Source organism: Aplidium turbinatum, chromosome 2 (assembly GCF_918807975.1).
Source record: "Aplidium turbinatum chromosome 2, kaAplTurb1.1, whole genome shotgun sequence".
In the NCBI taxonomy this organism is placed as follows: Eukaryota; Metazoa; Chordata; class Ascidiacea; order Aplousobranchia; family Polyclinidae; genus Aplidium; species Aplidium turbinatum.
This window is the reverse complement of record NC_137473.1, coordinates 10,448,942-10,473,678: the sequence shown is the minus strand read 5'-3', so window position 1 is coordinate 10,473,678 and position 24,737 is coordinate 10,448,942. Positions and strand designations below refer to the sequence as shown.

Below are 24,737 nucleotides of genomic sequence, written 5' to 3'. Positions count from 1 at the left end.
AGAAAACATTTCTCACTGCAAGGACAAAGATTCATACAATCATTGTCTTTATTTTAGACGAAGTTCAACGTACGGTAATTAAAAAAATTCCAATATTACCAAAGTTAATATTTTTCTTTTTAATGATCTTAGTTAAATTTAACGCTTTAAAATTACCAACATTGATGTCATCATTACGATTTCATTATGAGGCTCACTATACATCATCAACAACCGGTAACGTACATTATAATTGAAATTCGCTTTCTGCTTGGGGTATTGATTCTTTTTTGGATACGTAAGAGATTTTTTTGGACGTCATAAATTCTAGACTTTTTTGGAAGATTTCCGGGAATGATGTGTTATTATTGGCAATGAATTTACACCATTTTCTACCAAACTTAGCCTATTGTTAAAACTTATCAAGTAAAAACAAACTTAATAGATTCAATTTACACAACTTGACAGAGCACTAAGTGTTGAATGGAACAACAGCAGATCTTTTAAGTGACCGATTAAGCTAGCCGTCTGATTAGTTATCTCAATCGACAATCACTTTGCGCGAAGTTTTAGAGTGCGTCAGTAATCGGAAATTTCATTTTAATCAACGGATTATGGTTGAGAAATAAAGGAAAGACTATCCGCAAAATAAGTTGATTAATCGACCGACTTGCTTTATCGGTAAATAAGCTAGGCTACTTTCGATGCACTTAACCTTATGTGATAGGAGAAAATTTAAGATAACTAGCAAACCTTGCTTTTAAAAGCGCATGAATTAGATTAGTTTAAAATTTGAAAACAAAAGCGGGTCAGTCATGAACTGGAGGCTTAGGTGATTAAATTACTTTCTGTTTAAGTTTGAGTTAAAAACATTGTTTCCTGCTGTTTAATGACAATAGCACAGTAGCAGGTATATTGATTTTTAAAAGTTTTCTTTTTTGCATGCTTCTTCAAGTTGTTCAAGCAATTCACGATTACTCCATTGCTTGAATGATGTACATGTTGTTTGGACTTCTTCATTGGCAAGTTGCTGAACTAAACCGCGACAGGTTACCACACATTCCGACCCAACACGTAGTCCACTCGAGCAACGAACGCTTAGTGCTCTATCGAACGATGGGCACCTACTCTGAAATACTAAAACAGAAATATGCAATGTAAGGTGTACATAAAAGCAACAGCATGACATTAAGCTTGTACCTGGTTACTTGGTACAAAGGTGGCCAAAAATTAATCACTGATGACCAAATGACTTTTTAAATTTTATATTCTTCAAGTAAACAAACAAAAAAACAAAAAGAATCTTGTTTTAACAGTAAATCTCTTCAGAGACTTGCCCTGCTTCTCATGCTGCTGGCCTTCTGACAGGAAATACAATAAATCCGATGAACTTTTAAAAAGTTTAATTAACCAACAACCAGTGCTAATGACAGCATAAAGTTACATTTTTCCACAAGTATTTTCTTCAATAGAGTTTTTTCTACAATCCAACACAAATTCTAAATTCGCCACATCGACGCTACTACACGAAGAAATAAAAGCCATTGGTTGCCTACTTTTAGAAGATACTTGATATAATCTAATGACGTGGGCCTACTGAGCCCACATCAAGCAACTTTAGTTATTAACTTCAGCTGGGTAACTGTTGAAGGCATCACGTATGCTTAAGAATAGCAAGTAGTAAATTTCTAAAATTAAAATAGAAATATAAAAACAACAATTAAAAGACCGAAACAACAAAGGAACCGAGAAGGCTGATTTACTGACTTGGTCGTCGTTTTAAACAATAACTGGCACATTGTATTCCCCCTGGACAGCAGATGTATCCTTCTTTACAAGGAGGAAAGCACCCTTCACAAGGTAGGGTCTCTATTAGGGCAGCATCCTGAAGAAGGGGGCATTGGAAAAAGTCCAGTGGTATTCCTGAAAGTTTAATTTTTTTAGTTATTACAAATAAACTTTGCACAGTACTGTGAACGCGGTTCTATTTTTAAAGAGGTAACCTGCCTAAGGTCATAGACGTAATCTATGAGGCCAAAACATTTTTGGGAAAAAAATAAAGCAAAAAAATGCTCGAATGTACTTATGATACTTGCAAACAGAGCAACTGTCCCCTAGCCACTAGAAACTCTGTCATGTACGTTAACTCTGTCCATTAGGCCTACTAAGACTTTTGTGGAAAGTTTTAGGTTATTTTTGGATGCAATATAATAATTCCATTCGCTTAATGGATTTTTTTTTGTTACGTTGCATGTCAAGCAGATAACCAGCAGAACTAATACCTGGTATTAATTAAGGCTAAAATGAATTAGCGTTTCTGTTTCATGTAGGAGTTGGTAACATACATGATGGTCAGTGCATTACTTTACAGATGTATAAGAGTTTGCAAATAGTTTCATATCTGCGGCTGCAATTTTGGCACAAAGTTGTAGAAAAAAATAATGAAAGTATAAGATACTTTCTCAAATTTATATTTATTTTATAAAAGCTCAAACAGCATAATATAACATAGAATCTGTATTGGTAGATACGCCGTTGATTAATAAAAATGAGTAACTACGTAATGTTTCTTTGGGCGTTTTTTTACCGATTGGTCTTATTTAGGCTACATAATTTGATACTTTGTGGCTGCCCAAATTTTGATAGTGCAGTTGTGTAAATGAACATATTAAGGATTTTAATGATTTTGGGCCATCTGTATCAAGTTGATTTGAACAGTTTCATACAAGAATTACTCAGATTCAAAATAATGTTATGTTTTATGGCTGCCAAAATCACCGGGATACATTTGTAGATGAGCAAAATCATTAAGGTTTTGTTGCTAAGATTTTGTCATTGCATAAAGCAATTAACGACTTCAGTTCGCTATGAGTGTGCCAAATACAAGTTTTGCAGCAGGCTTAGATTTTTTTATGGAGCTTTTAATTTTTCTAAACAAACCAATTTTGCAGTTTTAGATTTAGCAAACTTTGTTTAAATAATTGTAGTTTTTCTTTGCCAAAGGAGCAAATGCCTCATTGCTGCCGTGGCGCGTACACCTCAGGGTCGTTTCGAAGATATTTTGCGCCTTGTACCACTGAGATCGTCGGGATCCAAATTAAAACACTTTCAAGAAAAAGAGATTATATTTAAATAAACGTGCTGGTTTCTTCAAGGTTCCGGGCCCTTTGGAAAGGTTCCAGGCTCCCAAAATCATTCCGGACCTGGGTCTGAAAGTGTTCCTCCTTGAACCCCTTTGTCAACGTCACTGGTGTTTACGAAATTATTAAGAAGAAGACAGGTTGGGTAGCAATTAATACATAGCTGCTTCCATGAAGAAAAAACAACTGGTACACCTATGCATAGAGTGTGCCAGATGGATGATGACAACGAATAGTTACAAATAATCACATATTTTTCCCGTCAGTCTTCTTCTTCTTGCGCTTCCTCCTGTCGGAGTAACACTCTTCCTGTTAGCACAGAATACTAATGCGGTTTTGTAAAACTCCTGTTGTAGCTTAAATCTAGTCGTGGTGAGTTCAGGTAACTGAAAATATCAGACTAATGCCAACAAACAGAGACACGTCAGAGAATCTCTGTGGTGGTAAAAAGATAAACCCTCGGGCCAAGAGAACGAAGAAAGAATCTAAAAGTCCCAACATCCTGCATCCTCTTTTGTGCCTTCTTTCTGGTTTGCGTGACGCAAACCAGACATACATTGGCATGTCAACCAGACATTTGTTAACAAGGGCCGGGAAGCGAAATTTTTTTTCCTACGAACTTTCTGTCACTTCGCATAGAATTTGTATTTATACCGTGTGAATGCAAACATTTTTCGTTGGCTTGTTTGGTTCAGTGGTTTCGTCTTTTGCCTTATATTTGTGAGGACATCGGTTCGACACCCATAGAAGTCAATTGTTTTCTTTACATAATTTTTTCGGTGCACAAAAGCTTTTCAAAAAAAGTAAGGATAGGGTTAGTGTTAATTCTTAATCAATTCGTAAAAGCTTACTTTTACACTTAGTGACCAGAATCAACTTATTTTCTCACCTTTTTTAAACTTGACTAGACTAGGTGTGTCTCCAGGTTACATTTTGTTTCAAGTTCAATGTTTATATTTGGACCTGGAGGGCGAAAATCGGTAAAAAACAGTTACCGCGCGCCGCGCGGTAATGGCTACACTTACAGAAATATGCAAATGAGACAGAAAGTTTGTGGGAAAAAAATTCGCGGCCGGGAGCACTTAAACCCAAATCTAACAACTAAAAGTGCAATTAAAGAGCACATCCCCTCTTGTGAAACAAGCACTGACAATATCTCGATCGACCAATTTAAAATCATCTCTCGAGGCAGATCTGATTTTCAGACTAAGATCATGGAAGCCTTAAGAATCAAACGTAACAATCCATCTCTCAACCGGCAGTTAGCCTATTCGCCTGTGGCTCATCGTTCCTTTTGTGTGTGTTCTAATTGTTTGTCCAATGCCTGTAGTTTTCACCTCATGTGATCTGTTTCCCACCGCATAATTTACTCGTTATCATTCCTGTATCATTTGTTCAGTTGTGCTTTTCAGTCCAGAGTGTGGTTACAGTTGTAGTCAGTAGTGCAAAGTCAAATTTACCTTACGATTTTTCATAGTATGTATATTGCAGATTTAATTCCTGATGAGGACACACGTACGTGTCGAAAACATTTGAGTCTATTTTAGTTATGTTATATTTTTTGTGTGAAAAGTATGTTAAACCCGCTAAGGTTAGCCTACTCTGTTTTATTTCTCTATAGTTCAACAAACCAAACTCTCCACTAATTTTTTTTTATTTAAGTTACGACAATTTAAAAGCATAATATGTAATCACATTATAGCCTACTCTATTTGCTTGACACACTCCTACGTTTATTATATGAAGCTATAATAGCTTACACTACACGTAATATAATGAGTAAAATCATAGATGCATATAAATGAAGCTAGCAATATTGAATTTTATAGGTGTTAAGTACAATCTAATTTGTAGGTAGACCCACAGTAGCCTATGCTAAACTTAAGCCAAGATATAAATACATATGCGTTTCAATTCTTATTTTGGTTTATGTTTGGTTAATCAAAAACAGATTGTTCCAGACAAGTTCTGTAGGCCTACCTAATTTTCTTTTCCCACTGCCAGGATATGGGATGGAATGGAATGGAAGACGTTTTTTTCCATCTTCCACCCTGAGATTTTCTTCCATTCCATCTTAGAAATCTTCCATTCCATCTCAGAAATTTCTTCCATCTTCCATGTTCACATTTTGTGATCTCCGCGTTGGTTATGCCACAAATAAACCTAAAAACCATAGCTTTCTAATTGGTCAATTCTGTCTAACGACAGTACGTTTAACAAATATGTGTCAGGCAACAGTCCCGTTGGTTTAATACGAACCGAAAATTAAAAAAGTTAATGATGGAATTGGGATGGAATGATGGAAGATTGTCTTCCATCCCATCATCAAGATCTTCCATTCCTTTCCATCCTTGACATTTTCCATCTTCCATCCCAAAATCTGTCTTCCATTCCATTCCAAAGCTTTAGTATTTCAATATAAAGTGTAAAAAAAAGCTGCACATGCTTTTCCAAAGTGGGTTTGTAGCCAAAAAGTGTACAAAACTGCTTACCTTGTGTGCTGTGGATCACAAAAAGAAGAGAAATAGTAACGACAAGGACGACCTGTAGACACTTTTGCATTTTTATCAGTTTTTTTTATAAGATTTTTTAAACTAAACCTATGCATATGTAAACAATGTTGTCTGGATGTTAGCATAGCGCACTTCGATTTAGATACATTCAGGATAGAATCGGTTTTCGAATCTAGATACACAACTTTAAATCTTAAGGGGCGCATTGTGTCACAAGTGATTGTGACAAACATATCAAGCTGGGCAACCTCATAATCGACAAATATTTTAAGTTAATCAAAAAAGCAGTACGGTAAATCAGGAAGCGTAAGCGTAACTTCGAAAATGCTTTTATATCATTCGAAAGTTGTGAAGAAACAAAATAAAATCTCACCGTAACTTTTATTGTTTATATAGATTGTTTATATAAAAGATGGAAAGTTGTATTTTTATACATATATTTTTGCGTTTGCAATGCAAGGATACTAAACCTTCTAGAATAGCTTACCGTTATATGTTTAAGGTAGGCCGACAAGAAAGTAAATTTATTAGTCAGTTCGATAAATACTTGATTTTGCAAACAAACAAAAAAGTAAGATAAAGCTGCTAAAGCTTAACTCGCGATATGTGAAGTTGAACAACTAGCCTATTTCAAAGACAATGTTTCATTCTTTGACAATTATAGTAGAAGAAATAGTCAACATGCCATAACAGTTCACAAATCAGAGAAAACTTCACCGTCAATTGCGATAAAAGTTCCTACGCCAGTAGCTCAGAACATCTGAAGTAAGCAAAACTACCAGGATGATGCCTTCAAAACCGCTTTCTCAGTCTCATCATCATCATAATCCATCGTCGGTTTGTTCCCCACTAGTGGGGGTGGCCGATTGTTTCCGCGCAGCAATTGTTTTAATCCATTTTCTCCATTTCACCCTGTCCCTTGCATCTTCCTCCTTCAGTCCGACTTTTTTAAATTCATCCTTCACTTGTTGTTTCCACATTCTTCTTGGACAACCGCGTTTCCTCTTCCCATCCACATTTAGATCTAATGCCTTTCTAAGAAAACTTCCTTCCTCCCTCCTTATCACATGTTCATACCATCTTACTCCATTTGCCCTTGCCAGTTGGTCTATGGTCTCTCTCATCTCTAGCATATCCAACAATTCTTCAGTCCTTTTTTCCCTTCTCGTTTTCACCCCACACATTGCTCTCACCATTGACCTTTCCGTTCTTCTCAGGATTGCCAGTTCACTCTCTCTCAATACCCATGTCTCGCTACCATATATCATTGCAGGCCGCACACAGCTCCGATATACTTTTCCTTTCATCCTTAGTGAAAATTTTCTGCCATACAACATTTCCCCACATTCCCTGAACTTTGCCCAGCCCAATCTTGCCCTTGTTGTCACCGCTGCTTTACATCCACCACTTCCATTTATCCGATCACCCAGATAACAGAAGTCTGTCACTGTTTCGATGCCATGGCAGAACTCATTATCATGGCCTTCCACTACATTCCTTCCTTTACTGCATTTCCCACAAACAAAACACTTCGCCAATCTTGTTGCGGCTCTCTTGACATTAGCACATCTTGCATGTACCCACTTTCCACATTCCTTGCATTGCATTGAATTCCTCATCACTCTCTTGCCACATATTCCACAGGGATCTACTCTGTTCTCAACAACTGTTCCTTCTGCTCCACTCACCATCATTTTTGTTTTTTCAAGATTCACCTTCATACCCTTGGTTTCAAATGCTTCTTTCCATTTCTCAAACTTTCTCTCCAGTCCCTCCATACTATTACGTGTCAATACCAGGTCGTCTACTCTATTTGCTTGACACACTCCTACGTTTATTATATGAAGCTATAATAGCTTACACTACACGTAATATAATGAGTAAAATCATAGATGCATATAAATGAAGCTAGCAATATTGAATTTTATAGGTGTTAAGTGCAATCTAATTTGTAGGTAGACCCACAGTAGCCTATGCTAAACTTAAGCCAAGATATAAATACATATGCGTTTCAATTCTTATTTTGGTTTATGTTTGGTTAATCAAAAACAGATTGTTCCAGACAAGTTCTGTAGGCCTACCTAATTTTCTTTTCCCACTGCCAGGATATGGGATGGAATGGAATGGAAGACGTTTTTTTCCATCTTCCACCCTGAGATTTTCTTCCATTCCATCTTAGAAATCTTCCATTCCATCTCAGAAATTTCTTCCATCTTCCATGTTCACATTTTGTGATCTCCGCGTTGATTATGCCACAAATAAACCTAAAAACCATAGCTTTCTAATTGGTCAATTCTGTCTAACGACAGTACGTTTAACAAATATGTGTCAGGCAACAGTCCCGTTGGTTTAATACGAACCGAAAATTAAAAAAGTTAATGATGGAATTGGGATGGAATGATGGAAGATTGTCTTCCATCCCATCATCAAGATCTTCCATTCCTTTCCATCCTTGACATTTTCCATCTTCCATCCCAAAATCTGTCTTCCATTCCATTCCATCTTTCATTCCATCCCATCCCATTCCCTGCCCACTGCATAGCAACATCCTAAGCCTAAATGAGCATTACAAATCGGATACACGTGGATACATCTCGTTCATCTCAATTTTATAACAAAATGTTTGTTTGTATGTTGTAACTTTGGCTTTGGTACACTTCTGCAATTTGACTCTAAAAAATCATTTCAACAGAACAGACCTTCAAGCTTGAAAGGCTGTTAGGGCCAGACAGCATTCGACTTACTGATGTAAAATGCAAATGCATTGCCATTAAGAGATGAAACTTTTAAATTTTAGAAGTAAAGCATATTGTTTAATAAAATATGCCTCAACTAATTTTCCTACCAAAAGGGGATTTCACAGTAACTCAGGAAAAAGATTTCCACCATCTGTTGCAATATTTACTGTTTTGTAGCTGTTTCATAGCTGCTTTTACTTCAAGGAAATTTCAAACCACTTCCACAAATTGGAGCCTTTTGGTGAGGCAAGTTGTTTAGTGTTTGAGTTTTTTTCATTTAGCACTTTGACAACGGTTCAAAGTGCAACGAGGTAGCAAGTTTGATAAGCCAATAATAAGTCATGATCAAGTAAAACTCCTGCCATGCAAATTGATGGTCATTTATTCAAGGCGAGTGGATTAGATTCTTGGCTGTACGAAATGTTTCCAAATAAAGGATTTGAGCTATGAGAAAAATACTGCATGGTTCTTCTTACTCGTGGGTTTGATTTTAAAAGTGTTTTTTTTTTTAACTGTAACTTACCATCAAGAAATTATTGTTAGTTTAAAAAACGCTTAAAGATAAATGTCAACTTAAAAAAACTTATTTGATTGTGCGTAATTAAAAAAAGTTGAGTTTTCTGTAAAAGCCTTCTTCTCCATGCAAAGGCTAAATTGACAAAAAACCAATGGCTTCGGAGAAATTTCAACACAAAGAGCGGGGAAACAGATGGTGGAAATGTATGTTGAGAGCTTGCAACTTCCTCTTAGTGCAAAAACTTAATGTGACATTTTTTTATTAAGCAATATGTTTTCCATCTGAACGTGATTAGCTCGGCTGATTAGGGCTATGGATTTACATTTTGCTACAGTTTATCGAATGTTTTCAAGTAATAATAATCTTTGGAGCATTAAGCGCTATTCTGTTGAGGGAGATTTTTCCAGTCGGGGTATAACAAATTTATTGGAGCCTATTTTTCGCTGATATGTTTGCAGGTCACTATTGTTGCCTGTATTGCGATGTGTCAAACATTTCCTTGTTTACTGAACTGTTAACTGAAACTGTTAATTGCAAGATATCTTTTGTGAAGAGAAGTGACAACACCACTCTTGCTTGGCGATGAATATTCTGATGAAATCGCTTGCCTCGCTATAAGTGCGCAAAACAAGTGGCCTCGTTTATTAGGCATTGTTAAAAAAATGTCACAAGTGTTGTAAAAGGAGCTTGGCCTGGCAGTAGCATTGTTCGATTAATTTTGTTGCTGCGGTATTCTAACATGAATATGAACAACATGTAACGCTGGATGCTGGGTACGAAATGCGTTCTTTTCTAGCATAAGAGTCAACCTACCTAACATATTATTAGTGCGGCCCGCCAAGACTCTTCTTAGTGCCAAAGTGGCCCGCATGCAAAAAATATTAGTGACCCCTGCTATAGACCAATCCTGTTGTGCCAAGCCAGTTTATTGGTGCTATCGTATTATTTACATGGGAATTTAATTAATTTTATTTTTCAGCATAGCCTACAGATCGGCTACATTAATTTATTGGCTATATTTACTTGAATTATTGATAAGCATACTCCATAAACCGTGGTTGCATCTCATTTAGCGGTGATCTGAAGCCACTGTTGGTCATATAGGCGAGCCGCCACTGTTTGTTTGCGCCATGTTTCCCATGCACATGGCATGAACTGTGATGTTTGTTGTCATTTCAGTTCACCCTAATTAGGGTGAACTGACTTTCACCCTTGTTCACCCTTTTCAGTTCCTTTTTACATGTTGTACATTACCATTGAGTGGGCTGGTGTTTTGATCGCTGTTTACTACTGCTTTTTCATATGATTAAATTTAATACCGTTTACATTGTGATTTATTAAACCTTGCAAAAAAATAGTAATTGTGGCTTTAATTTACGTATAGTTTTGCTTTATGATCCAGGGCAGTTTAATATTTATCAATATCATGGGACGCGTCCGGGAGAAACTTGAAAATTTCGCTGGGAGGCGGCTTGTTGTTGACTTTTTTAGCAGTTATTTCATGAAACTTTTTTAAATGGGAAAACGTGTTCAAAATAATGCTACGTGACATATAAGATTGAACAAACTGCTCAATTAGGGCCAAAAATATGCATAATAAGTGAGTGTTCAAAGTTAGAATACTCCAACCCTAACTTTGAACACCCAAAAGTTTTGCGGGAAAAGCTCCAAAACTTTACTTGTTTAAAAATTGCTTGCACCTCCTTAAGCGTCTACACACAGCCCCAACTTTGGATAAATCTGAGCTTTTTATAGCTTAAAAACGCGTAAAAATACAAGCAAATAAGTGCAAAAAGTGTTCAAAGTAGACCTGGTTGACGGCATCTACACAGATTGCAACTAATAAAATGGATTTAAACGAGGAAGAAAATTTCCCACCAATTGCATGTTGTTGGGGGAAAAACATGACCAAAAGAACGTGAATCCAATGATACTTTGATTCTAAGACAAATTAATAACTCTTAATCAATTACACTTTTGAAAGAAGCTCTTTCAATAAGAATACTGTTGAAGTAATTCATCCGGTTTTCTAGGTAAATTTTTCCAGTTAAATACCTTCTAGCTAAAAAAAATTTTCTTGAAAAACTAATTTTTTATCTTGTAGTCGTGATTGCCACTCCTTTTTGTGTTATTGTCGCCATCATCGCCGCTTGTTCCAGTAGCTTCAGGCTATCACTCAAAAATTAATGCAACGTAATTTAGTGACACAAAACATATAAAAACATTGACCTTTAACAAACTTTTTTCCAATTTGATATAAGATTTGAGATTTGAGTTACAAAGTTTGGGCTTCATGTGTTTGAAATCAGCAGTCTTGAATGAGACTTCTAAACCACACACCCACAGATTAGCATGAAGCTTTCGATTGCCTTGCCCTTTGGCCTGCTGCTTGTTATGGTACTGACAGTTAAAAGCCAGACTCAAGGTAAATATCATTTTACAGTAGTTTGACACTAGGCCTATATCAGCAAAAGTGAGGTTTTAATATGCCTGGTATAGGCTACTGTAGGATGAGTTTTTATTAGCCTAAAAATTAAAAAAAAAAAACACTTGCATGATTGTAACCGACAAAGGAGGCTACACAAAGCGCGAAGAAGGGAGCGTCCCTCCTGGTTATCAGAACAAGGATGAGTAGGCCTACTCACTAATAGCCTACAGCGAGCAATTGGGATTCGCTAACCATAACGGTGTAGCTCCCACGCTAGCCATTTAAACCACCGGCTTAGTGGCTTAGTGGTTAGTGCGTCTGAATCGGTAGTCATGGGTCGATACCTTGTCGGGTCATACCAAACACTTTTTAAAAAAGGTGCTGAATCTAATTCCTGTTTGGCACTGAGTAATGGAATGGATTTGGGTAATAATGTACTCAGTTGTGCCTCCATAGGGCTGCATTGACACTGTCTACTTTGTAAAGCGCTGAGGAACAACGCATTCTACGATGGATACAGCGCTGTATAAAAACAAACATGATTATTATCTTATCAACTATATGTTTCTCGGCAGCCGATTGTAGCAACACACGGTTTTCTACAACTTGTGGTGAAAAATGCAGTTTTAAAATAGCGGCTTAGAGGCTTAAACAGCATTAAAACCATCAATCATGCTGTTTCGAAAGTCCCTTTATAACGTTGACAATCAATTAATGCCATAATAAAATACTGTCGGAGTCTCTTTGAAGAGGCTGTTGCACCGTACCAAAGCATCAAGATAAAGAAATATTTACAGGCGCGGATTTATGGGGGAGGCCCAGGGGGCCCGGGCCCCCCCCCGAAATTTTGTGAAAAATTGTAGAAATTGTATGTTTCCGCATCAAATGGTTTGATAAGCTTCTAAACAGCTGACATTAGTCTCTCGGCATCACAATTGATGAAAATGGTTCTTTTAATGTCTATTTTATAGCATATCGTATATGTCGTAGTATCATTGTTCATATCTGTTTAGCCTTTTCTTTCTTTTTAATTGATTTTCAAATTTTCTGGCCCCCCCCCGAAAAAACTCTTAGATTCGCGCCTGAATATTTATATACTGTATAATGCACTATTGCAATTCAACATGATTTAAGTAAAAATCTAAATCAATCCACATATCACAAACTCTGGTGTATACACGCCATATTCGATATCGTATCCTTAGTGCTAGTATAAATTGAAATGAAGCAAGATTTACAGTATGTTCGTTCTAATAATGTACAGCAAATAGGCTATTGCCAAGTCTTTTTTCTATGATTCTATTGTAGTTATCAGTTCTATTCGTATGACAAATTAAGTTTTGTTAATACTGTATTTACGTTTATACATTCATTTTGTGATCTTTTACAACCCCTGAAAAGTAGGTTATGTCACTTACAATTGATCGCTTCATAAAAAGCGCTTTCCTCCATTTAAGACCCGCGCTGCCCAGCACTCCGAGCGATCGATCCTTCCGCATATGGCGGTACATGTCCATCATGCTTCGGAAACAGACGTTGCAGGAGAAACGAGATCTGCTGCCGCGCTGGCTGTGGATCAATATGCGTTCCGCGTCCACGGCCAACAAGACCACCAGGTAAAAAGCGCCTAAAAATGTTAAATTAATGATCACTTAGTTTAGAAAACTATCTTTGCGCTTTGAATAACAAAATATTCTGTTTATAATAATAATAGATGTGATTGGAAATAGGTTAAAATAGATTGACCTGGTTATAACGCTGGTATTATGCTACATGATAATCTGTTTCAGTTCTACTCCAACTGTTGCATCTCTATAGAGTGTAGTAGTGATTTCCAAGGCGAGATTCACAACGAACATACAAAACTGTCTTCAGGATACAAAAACGTTGCACGAAAAATGGCGGATGGATAAAGAAAACAAACATGCGCCATTTTTCGTGCAACGTTTTTGCATGCTAAAGACCGTTGTGTATGTTCTTTGTGAATCTTGCGTAGCAGTTGTGTTTATTCGTACGACAGATTGCAGATAAAGGTTTATGTTATCATCGCTACCGAGACAGTTACTTAATCTAATTCAGATCTAGGCAGAGGGATTTCCGTTTAAGAGACGTGCATCAGATTAAGCACTTTCCTGAGCATTTGGAATTCTCGCTTATTAAATTGAAAATAAAGTTATTTTACTTAAGAAAGAAACTTTTGCTTCCTCTGATATTCGTAGGCTTCTTAGTAACAAGATAAAAAGGCTTCGTGCTTGGCATCTTAATAAACTAAATTGTATTTTTTGCAGTAGTCAATCCGGTATGTCCAGTTATAGATAGACCTTGCCTTGTGATGCGTGACCAGTGTTCTCTCACTGGACCTCCTACTTGTTCAGCTGGGCAAGCTTGTTGTTTTATTCCTGGTTGTGGTCTTGAATGCGTTGCCGTTGTACCAGAACCAGGTAAGAGCTTGTTTCAGAGCATGAATGAACTAAATATCATATAAATACAACACGATGGCGTGTAGCTATGCCTCGAATGCATTATAACTGGTATTCAAGCAAACAACACATTGAAAAAAAAACAATTTATAAGTTACATGACGTGTACAATGGCAGATCCAGGGGGACATTGAGGCGATCTCCCCCCTTACAACACAGAAAAAGTAACTTTATTTAAGGTACTGTATATTTGCAAGGTCAAATTAATGTAGACAAACAAATCATTGTGTTTGGTTGACATTTCTCCCTTTAAAATTATTTGCTAGGTCAGCCCCTGGGCTCGAGGGAGCATAACTACTTCACATCTTTATTTTACCGTTTTGACATACGGAAGATAGTTGCTACAAAATACTCTTGATCATGCTGAAACTACCTGCCTTGTAAGGCATTGAGACAAACATATTGTTAAATGGATTCAGTGCAATATAAAAAAAGCTATAAAAATTAAACAAGCCAACCTATAACATAACGTGAAAACGGAAGGTAACGTAATGATGTTGAACATTTTTTGTAAGCAGTATTGTCAATGACGTCATGTGTGTGGATGGCAAATGCGATGTTTACTATTTTCATTTATACGATAGTTTGCCCACCAAGCAATCCTTTAGTCGGATGCAATGGTCTACCTTGCGATGTGGAAAGCTGTCCAAATTTTCCTGATGCTATTTGCACAAATAATTTTTGTGGGGGATGCACAGCGGTCTTCAGAAGACCAAACGGACGCAGAATTTCAAGACTTGCGTGTACACTCAGTGAGTATTTTGCAACAAAATTTTGAAGTTCTTTAACTCTTATCAGATGCTTTACGTACCCTTTTCATATGAAAAACTTGTAGTGTTCTCCTCAATTATAGATTTTTATTAGACCAGCGAATATTTTGATATGAAATACCGGTACCTGCTTTCTGTTTGCCTGAAATATGTTTTATAGAAGTTTTATCTGTGTGTCTGAAGGCCAGGATTACAAAGCCAATAGGTTATTGTTGTTCTATGTAAACACTATCAACTACTTGCTCTCGATATCTTACAAAACAAATAATTTTTATCTAACAGAGATTCATAGAAATACGAGATGTCTAATAACTGCAAAAGTGTTGCCAGATATTTTTCAAACTTTAAGGAGAAATCGTTATTTTAGAGTTGTGACTACCCAAATTTTGCCTTTGAAAAACAATTCCAAAGCTAATTTAACGTTATTTACTCATCAAACCATCACAATAACAAATCACAATGCAAATTTAACATCACAATGCCATCAAAATTAACCATCACAATGCAAATTTAACCTGTCCTACACATAGAGAACTTACAACCTGCAAAAAAATGATAGTTTTTTTGCAGTTGAGACATTAAGCTACTGCTCATCAGCTCAAAGTGTAGTTTAAGAGTTCCTAAGATTTTCTCGTTCGCAAGTGATTAGTAATATATTTTCTAAACCTATACTTTCTTAGTACTTTAAATTCTGAAAATAAGTTTAAAATCTCATTGCAAAATGACACAATTACAAATTGATTTAGGCCTAAAGCTATTTTGCAAAACGTCAAATCAGAAATCACACGCTAGTATGCAACAGAAAAGTTTTGGGTGATTTTAAAATATCATCTTTTCAATTTGAATATCATTTGGCAGGAAGTTTGCTGAACGCACTCCCCCTTTGGCAGCTAGCTGGGCATCCCATAGCTTACAACTATGAACCTGTGCTAAAATAACAATCGTTGGCTCAACATTTTTCTCGGAGCCTAGTTAAAATGTTGAGACGTAGGTATTTTGATTCGAGTATAGCAACTTTCTGAAAATAAATTTAATGTTAGAATTACTTTTTTTCTGTAATCAGACATTTGGAATTGCCTTGCCATCGTTAAGTTGTTTCTAGGCCATAGATCAACTATACAGCCTCAAGTAGACTTCGACATGTTCAGACCTTAGTGGCTGTTTGACTTTTACTTATTCATTACATAACAGATCCACAGTGTCCAAGAAGGCCAAGAAATGTACAAGCAGTTACAACTCCTGGTCCTGGTCCATGCTTGTCTTGTGCAAACATTTTGTGCATCGCTGGAACAATATGCTGCGATTATGGATGCAGCCCCCAATGCGTTCCAAATCTTGGTAATTTATTTTTAAAGGAAGCTGTGATAATTACACTTAGGCTGGATAATCATAACAATAGATTTGTATTGTGATCAACGCTATTGTATTGACTTTCACGATCTTAACTTAAAGCTGAGTACAGTAAAATTGCGTTCCCCTCAGTTCTTCTCACTTTACGATGGAATTCTTCTTTTAGCGTAATGGAAATAAGGCATTTGCCCTTAAAAAGCATCGGGGGATTACCCCAAACCACAGTGACGTAGGTAGAAAGAAAATCTTAAGGGGCCAAAGTAACTGTTGAAGGGGCCAAATATTTTAATATTTGAAATAAAGAATTTGTTTAAACATAGGCCTATAGCTGCTGAATGCAGTCAAGCATTTATCACACGCCATTTAACATGTAATACAATTTCATTAAAACGTTTGATATCATTAAAAACCCATTTTTGGGAGAGGCAAAATAATTCTTTTTTGAGAGTTAGATTGCTGAGATGAGCAATCAGAGTATACAACCATTCTGCAAATAGAGAATTTTTCTAAGATTTAGAGTATGTGAACATTCTGGGAATAAGTTTACTGCTAGACATCTGGAATTCCCTTGTTAGTTTAGATGTTTTCACGGCCAGAAATCAAGTAGTGACGTATAACCTACAGCTTCAAAACAGCTTCAGAAAGTACACTTCGACATCCTTGGATCTTAGTCTTCATTTAAATTTTTCTTGTCATTACTCAACAGATCCTCGGTGTCCAAAAAGGCCAAGAAATTTACAAGCAGTTGCAACCCCTAGTCCTGGTACATGCTTGTCTTGTGCAAGCATTTTGTGCATCGCTGGAACAATATGCTGCGATTATACATGCAATCCTCAATGCATTCCGATTCCTGAGCCCACTGGTAATTGATTTTTAAAGGAAGCTGTGATACTTACACTTAAATACCGGATTATTACAGACGATAGATTTTAATTGTAGACAAAGCTACTATATCGATTTCCACCGTCTTAATTTAAAGCTGAATGTATGATACTGAAAAATACCAAATGTATCATAGCTCAGTCTATTGTGTTCCCCTCAGTTGTCTTTTAATATATTTCACCCAGAACCCACCAGCATAATGTCCGATGCCCTGAATGATTGCCTACTGTCAGAAACACATAGCCTATCTATCTGGTAGAAATGCTGCGCCAAACAGAATTATGAGTTGATGCAGATTTTAAAAAAATGGAAACGTTTTTGGTTGGTTACAGAGTCATGATATACAACTTTTTTTGTAAATATGCATTTTTCTTTACTTGCAGTTGATCCAAGGTGTCCTCTAATTAAACCAGGGGGTCCTTGTCTTGCACAAGAACAATGCCCACGCAGATGCCCTCCAAGACAGATATGTTGCCCTAGTTTTTGTGGAACTGCTTGCATACCTCTTCCCCCAGGTTTGTAATAAGACAAAAGATTTCCTTATTTAAAATGTGACTTGTTTTCGTTCAGAAATAATTTCACTATTGCAGTATTAGTCACTGCCAAGTGTAAAACAAAAATACGATAAAAGATAATGATCAGGGTAATAAAGCGAAACAACATCTTTCAACAATCTAACATATATTGAGGTGAAATTAAATTGGGTTGCATCAGGTGCGGATTAGTAAATCGGATTAGCTTGGGAATTTAAAAATAAAAGCAAGAGGATAAAAGCTATAAAAACTCACTATCTTATTTGAAAAGTGCTCGTATTCCTAAAGCAAGTCTTTATACAAGACAATAGTCACCTGACAACCCCAATCAAGCAGCCCACCAAAGTACATCCATAATTTGCTGTGAGCTAATTCACTTGTTTAGTTACATCACGCAACAAACAAGTCTGATGGTCGACACACAAAATTGTTCCTGTTGCACCCTCTTGCTGCAATAATATCACTAAAAGTTTGACCACTTTTGACATTATTGTTTGCTACAGATCCATCATGCCCTGCTCGTCCGATTGGTCCAGTCTGTGTTGCATCAGTGTCTTGTCCTCGGAGATGCCCACCAGGTCTCACTTGTTGCCCCCATCCCTGTGGAACATCATGCATTGACACTTCTCAAGGTACGACACGGTAGCTAGGTGCCAGAACTGTGAAATTGGTAGGCCTACCCATTACCATAAAACCATTTCTGGTATGCCACGACAAATCTCAATTCTGCTAAATTTAAACCACACTAACTAATGACCCCATAGCCACTCCATCTGGTACAAATGCTTCCCAATGGCTACCTGGAGGTATGGCCTGATTTGTCACATTTTTGGTGACTGTCTGAATGATTTTTTCTAAAAAAAATATTTTAACGTTTTCTTTACTGTCTTCCCTAGGTGACACAATGGATTTTAACATTATCAAACGTTGAAAAACAAACACAATTTGATTTCGAAAATTAGAGACAGACTGTTAATCGCTTTTTAACAGTCTGGTTGAGCGCTTTTCATCTGGCTTCTTCTGATTTTCTACTGCTTCTTCAAGACTTACATGACTTCGTAAAAAAAAAAAAAAACCTAGAAATTTTCAATCAGACAGTAGCAGTAGCGGTAATGAAAATCTGCAAAATGTGGCAAATCAGGCCGCAACTCCAGGTACACATGGCTTACCCAAACCGAGTTACGATTTGACTTGGTAAAGATCTGCACCAGATAAAATGGTTGTCTGAAAACTGTAGTGCATGATGCAGATTTAAAAAAAAAACATGAAACAGTTTTTGGTTGGTTACGTAGGTTCAGGCGCGGATCTAGGAGTTTTTTTCGGGGGGGGCCAGAAAATTTGAAAATCAATTAAACAGAAAGAAAAAGATAAAACAGATATTAACAATGATACTACGACAGTAGCGTAGCCAGGAATTTTGAAAGGGGGGGTTTTTACGGCCGGCGGGCGAAGCCCGTCGGCGTCTTCGCCAAATGCGACACCCAGCGGCGGGGGTCTGGGGGGCAGCCCCCAGAAAATTTTGAAAAATTGCTTTGAATTTGGTGCATTCTGGGAGCATTTTCAACAAAAATGTGGGTATAAATATTCCTGTAAAATGGTGATAAGATCATGTTTTCTTCGGATTTTTCGGTAATAAACCTAAGTCTCTATGTTTTCTTGTTGCTAATTCCTGGCTGAGATATTTAAATGTTTGGTATTGGCAAAACTCGCTCTTTTAATGCAGTTTCGTTTAAAATTAGGAAAACTTTATTTTAGAGAAACAGAGACTGAAAGCATTATTCTCAATATCGTGATGTCACACGCGTGCCAAAGGGGGAGGGGGTTGTAACCCCCCCCCTCCCCTTGGCTACGCCACTATACTACGACATATACGATATGCCATAAAATAAAATATACATTAAAAGAAACAGCCATTTCATCAATTGTGAATGTTTGAAAAATACATTTTGCTTGAATAAAAATTGCTAAGCATGCAAAGTAAACTTGAAATCTGGTTTAAAACCCTGTATGCAGTGTCCATGACCAATTGGATGTTTGTATGTTTGCAAGCATAGACGGCAATTGATTGAAATTATAATGAAGGCTAAAAACTATAAAACAGCCATTCAAGGTTTCAGATTGTTTCAACTGACGTCATTTGGTTCAGCATTGGTTTCAGCTGAGTCAGCTCCAACAAATGTTGCTATTAAAATGCATTTACAGTTGTATAACGGAATAAAGGAGTCTGATCGATGGATGATTTTAACCATAATAATAACAAAAAATTACCCCCCCCCCTCCCAGATAAGTTAAGTCTGCCGTGGGACTAATATCAGTTGTGTAGACGCATATCAAACGATTTGATGCGGATACATAGAATTTCAACAATAATTCCTCGCAACATTTCGGGGGGGGCCCGGGCCCCCTGGGCCCCCCCCATAAATCCGCGCCTGCGTAGGTTGGTAGGCTAAAAGTGTTGGTATGCCAATGTGAGTGTTTAGTGAGCGGTGAGCGGAAATTACAGCTGCACTACAGTTCTGTACATGTGCTTCCCTTGCCATTAGCAACCGTCTTTGGCTTTTTCTTTTTGTGTAATAGAGACTTCTTTGTTAAAATTGTTCGTTCTTATAGTTCGTTGTTGTATGTTGAATTTGTACATTTTTCCGCCAGGCAGCCTACATGTTGGTGTTCTGTTTTTATCATTAGGCCACCACAAATGGGGACAGCCTAGGCCAAATTTGGAAAGATGTAATGTTTTGTCAAAAGCACGATGCCCTGTAGGGTGTAGTGTATAACAGCAGGAGATAACTTTTCCAGCACCCTTTCGATTTTCATCACAACTCTGTTATTCCACCGTTGACTTTGTTATTTATTGTGCTCAATTCAAGTCAATGGAGATTCTAAATAGTTGTATATCTTTTCGCAATTTGCATCCAGCCCGCAGCTGTTAATCTCGCAGCAATCCGGCCCTCAGAGAAAAAAGTTTGGTGACCCCTGTTCAATGCTCTGCGAATAGTTATGCCCAAAATTCTATTTTAATAAAAAAACTTGAAAAGCGTTCAAACGCCTAAATGCTTATTAGGCCTAGTTCCAAATAGATAACGTTCAAATTGATAGTAAAGCTTAAACAATGACATATCTGAAGTAGTGGAGACAAGACAGTAGACTTTTGATATATTCGTTTCTGGTTGATGCATCACATACATGAAGGCGCAAGCTTAAACTTTTTTAAAACGTAAAATCAAAACCTATTAATATAGTTCAAAAGAAAATTAAAAATATTTATAAAAAAAATAACTTTTCACTATTATCATCAGACCGAAGATGCCCAGCTTCAAATGGAATTAGCAGTAGCCCGGCATGGATTGGACCTTGCAGAACTTGCCGTACGGTGAGATGCAGGCGCGGAACAATATGTTGCAATCCCGGATGTAGACCAAGTTGCATTTCTATCCAACGACCTCCAGGTAATATTGGTTTATGCACTTTCTTTGTGTTGTTGCGAGTGTTGCGGACGCTGCTGATTAGCATGCCCTTCCATGAAGCACTATATAGTCAGAATGCGATTAGGCATTCTTCCAAAAATTTATTGCTTATAATTCCCAAATTCAATTCAGTAGATTACTAAGCGAGACGCAGGATTGCGCTAATAGCCCGCGGTATTTGTACAAATCAAGTGGATTCCAGAGCGCGTGACGTCAGAGAGAGTGCTCGGGCTCTATAAACAAGCATCAGTGTATAAGCTCATTTAATTCCTTGCTAAGGTTAAAACAATGTAGCCTAATATGTCTGCAAAAGTCATCTTTGCACTGCATAAAGGCTAGACTGGAGCATAGCCGCTATGGGCAGGATTTACTGTCGCTTACTCCTGCTCCCAGTGGTCCTTAATCTTTTTATTTCATGCATTTATCAAGTGCTGTTTAATGTTAAAAAAATAAAAAAAAATTTGCGTTTTTGTTGCAAAGAGCGTTTTACTGAATATAGAGCCATAATGGAAGTTGCTGGGTTTTGTAAAAAATACAGAAGTGAGCTTTACCGCGGAGACAACAAGACCTATTGTTCTATTATCGTGTTACACATGGTCGATACAGAATATTATCTCGGTGGTGAGGACTAAATCCACAATCAAATCTTAATGTGATTTTGTTGCAGTTACATCCTGTGGTGCCCCAAGGAAGCCTCATGGGTCCATTTTCGAGTTAAATTGTTCAAACGGCTACAACGTTGGTTCTGTATGCCGGGTTGTCTGCAGGAATGGTTTTCTCGTTTTTGGTAATAGACAAATAACCTGCCAACCTAACAGGCATTGGCTTCCCGGACTTTATGGCACAAGATGCGTGACACCAAGACGTGGATAAATCTCACAGTCTACCGAGCTTTTATTGCTTAAAGTTGCAAAGATGTTTCGTCAATTAAACCTACCTTCGTAGAATATTAGTCTTTTATTACATCATTCAGATGACAATTGTACATTTCTACTATGCTACCAAGATTCTGCTGTGTGGTAACAATAAACAGCCTAATTCGTGGTAGCCAAGCTGTGTTGAAATGATTCGGATATTGTTGGGTAGTTTCAAAGACACCTATCATGTCTTTGAAACCTCACCGCTTCTGCAACTCACTTCAACGACAAATATCCATTGAGCAGTAGCGTAGCCTACTTGCAGTATAATGGATAAAATCTTTTACAGTCAAAGTTACAACCAGAAGAGGCTTTTCACTGTCCACCTCGTTGACCGAACCTGATTCAATGGTTCAAAGCTTCTGCAAGTATGTGAAGCTATCATTAAACTCTGGAAGAGGCTTTCTCAAACCCTCAGACCTAGCATCAAGATTCTCACATTTTTACGTCATCAAAATTCTCACCACAAAACGTGGTTATCATTACCCAGCATTATATGTGTAGTCTCCATATTTTATGAGACGAATTAAATGTATGAAACTATGGCAATGCTTTAGGTAGGTAGGCTTACATGCAAAGAGGCAACTGAAGTCACTGCGACTTGTAAACAACACTAGAGTAAGACTGTTAACCTACTTGAAACCGATAAAAGGAAAATATAAAGAACAGCTGATGAAGAACAACCGGAAGTAAACATCATCTTTTGTAACCAACAATCCTGCAATAATTAGCCAATACTAGCCTCTGTTAAGATTCTAGCGACCAGACAAGCAAACCTAGTGAAAATAGCTTATTACAATAGGCTATATTCTACAATTTACACGATAGCCTACGCAGGATTTTCTGGAGGGGAAGGAATAAGCTATAGCCAGCTTTCTCAATAGCCTGTACATTTTAGTACCGTATTTGTGAAGTCGTGAAATAACTAAATAAGGCAGGGGTGCTTAAAGTTTTGTAGTCATAGACTTTATTTTTCTTTTTCACGAATTTCAGTGGGCCTCACTAATTTTTGTTCCTGAAATTCGACCTATGAGCTTTAAGATTGTACAGCCTTTTGTAAAGCCCGTGGGGTTGCAGAGATTGTTAACGCATTTTGAGCACCCCTGAAATAAGGTGTTGGTATATCGATGCGAGTTTCACGTAAGCTATGTTTCGAGCAAAGTCCGTCATTGTAATCAATCGCAATCAGTGGCATAACAGCAGTATTTGCCGCTTTTCGATATTTAAACAAATTTTCATCCTCGTTTGTAGTTAGTCTACTATTAACAGTTTAAAGTAGATGAATTAGTTGGAAGAACCAGTTGGCTCCACATAGGTAGGCCTACCTAAAGCAACTGGAGGTGTGCCAGTTGATGAAACCATGCGGGGACGACTGAACCTTACAACTAATATAAAAAGGAAAAATCAACAACACGAGCATTTAAGAATAAACAATAAACATGCGGCCACAAATAGGGCATATTATTACATATTAAACATATTACATATATCGTTTTAAGTAAAATAAAGTGTTCGCAGCAACGACAGTGGTGTGATGTTGAATAGGAATTGATAACTGATAGGTACAGAAATTTAGATTAATTAACTTATTATTTGATCATGATATTAAACTGATGATCATGAATGATGAAAAATGTAGTGAAGATGATATCAAAATGGTCTTGATGGCATGCGGGTGACTTTGATGAAGCCTTTGATAGAAGAGAACAAAGAGATCGTTTACGTTCACCTGAAGTTGCGGTGTAACATCATCTTACTAATAAAAACACGTAGCCTATAAAGTTTTAAATAAAGTCCGCCCCGATAGCTCAGTTGCTTAGCGCGTGACTTCTGGAACGAAGAAGTTTCAAGATCAAGCAGTGCTGGTTTAATTTTTGGGGTGTGCATTTGAGCAACGCACGTTAAATAGGTTACTGTTCTCCATTCAGCGGCACTTAAAGATGGAATAATTCCTCGGCCACAAGCCACAACACTTCAACAATCGGAAACTTCTCGGTGACCGGGCCTGCATCAGTGGTTCAAAGCCTTTTCAAGTATGCGAAACTGCCAGAACTAAGCTCAGACAAAATAAAAGGTTTCTCTCTCTCTCTCTTTCTCTCTTTCTCTCTTTCTCTCTTTCTCTCTCTCTCCCTCCCTCTCTCTCTCTCTCTCTCTCTCTCTCTCTCTCTCAAAGAAGCTTTCTCAGCATAGACAGATAAAACCAACCAACCACACGGCATTTAACATAATACATTATAGTGAGCATAAACTATAAACTACGAACGTTTTCGGCCATTATACACGTGTTAACCCTTTTCAAGTAACGAAAAATAACTTATTTATTTCTCGGTACAAAAATAAACATTCAATCAATCAAAAAACTACAAAACAAAAGCTTATTGCGCTGCGGTTTGGGTATCTACTCCTCAACACAACAATCTCGAAAGTAATATTATGACGAAAAAGTTATGAGGATGTTATGCTGCGTGGATTGATTTATTGTGCTTAAAATACATCGAACTCTCTTCATCGCACAGACATTATTGGTTGACACTATATTTCTCTCTTTCTCTCTTTCTCTCTCTCTCCCTCCCTCTCTCTCTCTCTCTCTCTCTCTCTCTCTCTCTCTCTCAAAGAAGCTTTCTCAGCATAGACAGATAAAACCAACCAACCACACGGCATTTAACATAATACATTATAGTGAGCATAAACTATAAACTACGAACGTTTTCGGCCATTATACACGTGTTAACCCTTTTCAAGTAACGAAAAATAACTTATTTATTTCTCGGTACAAAAATAAACATTCAATCAATCAAAAAACTACAAAACAAAAGCTTATTGCGCTGCGGTTTGGGTATCTACTCCTCAACACAACAATCTCGAAAGTAATATTATGACGAAAAAGTTATGAGGATGTTATGCTGCGTGGATTGATTTATTGTGCTTAAAATGCATCGAACTCTCTTCATCGCACAGACATTATTGGTTGACACTATATTCAATAGCAAAGTAAACATGCACATACCCAAACCAAAGTAAACATG

The 24,737-nt window shown here is 37.2% G+C and overlaps 2 protein-coding genes across 2 annotated transcripts; one reads left to right on the top strand and one right to left on the bottom strand.

Moving 5' to 3' along the window:
* Nucleotides 1-34: 34 nt before the first annotated feature.
* On the bottom strand, nucleotides 35-5,721 carry LOC145765281 (uncharacterized). Its single transcript, XM_082577083.1, has 3 exons — nucleotides 5,612-5,721; nucleotides 1,747-1,902; nucleotides 35-1,116 (listed from the first exon to the last, which is right to left on the bottom strand). The coding sequence occupies exons 1-3, from the start codon at nucleotides 5,679-5,681 to the stop codon at nucleotides 902-904; spliced, it is 441 nt and encodes a 146-aa protein (XP_082433209.1). The 5' UTR covers nucleotides 5,682-5,721; the 3' UTR covers nucleotides 35-901.
* Nucleotides 5,722-11,181: 5,460 nt separating this feature from the next.
* Nucleotides 11,182-21,761, top strand: LOC145764783 (uncharacterized). The gene is made up of 10 exons (XM_082576458.1): nucleotides 11,182-11,312; nucleotides 12,773-12,931; nucleotides 13,604-13,756; nucleotides 14,380-14,547; nucleotides 15,757-15,903; nucleotides 16,622-16,777; nucleotides 17,181-17,312; nucleotides 17,834-17,962; nucleotides 20,627-20,776; nucleotides 21,462-21,761. The coding sequence occupies exons 1-10, from the start codon at nucleotides 11,240-11,242 to the stop codon at nucleotides 21,665-21,667; spliced, it is 1,473 nt and encodes a 490-aa protein (XP_082432584.1). The 5' UTR covers nucleotides 11,182-11,239; the 3' UTR covers nucleotides 21,668-21,761.
* Nucleotides 21,762-24,737: the final 2,976 nt, after the last annotated feature.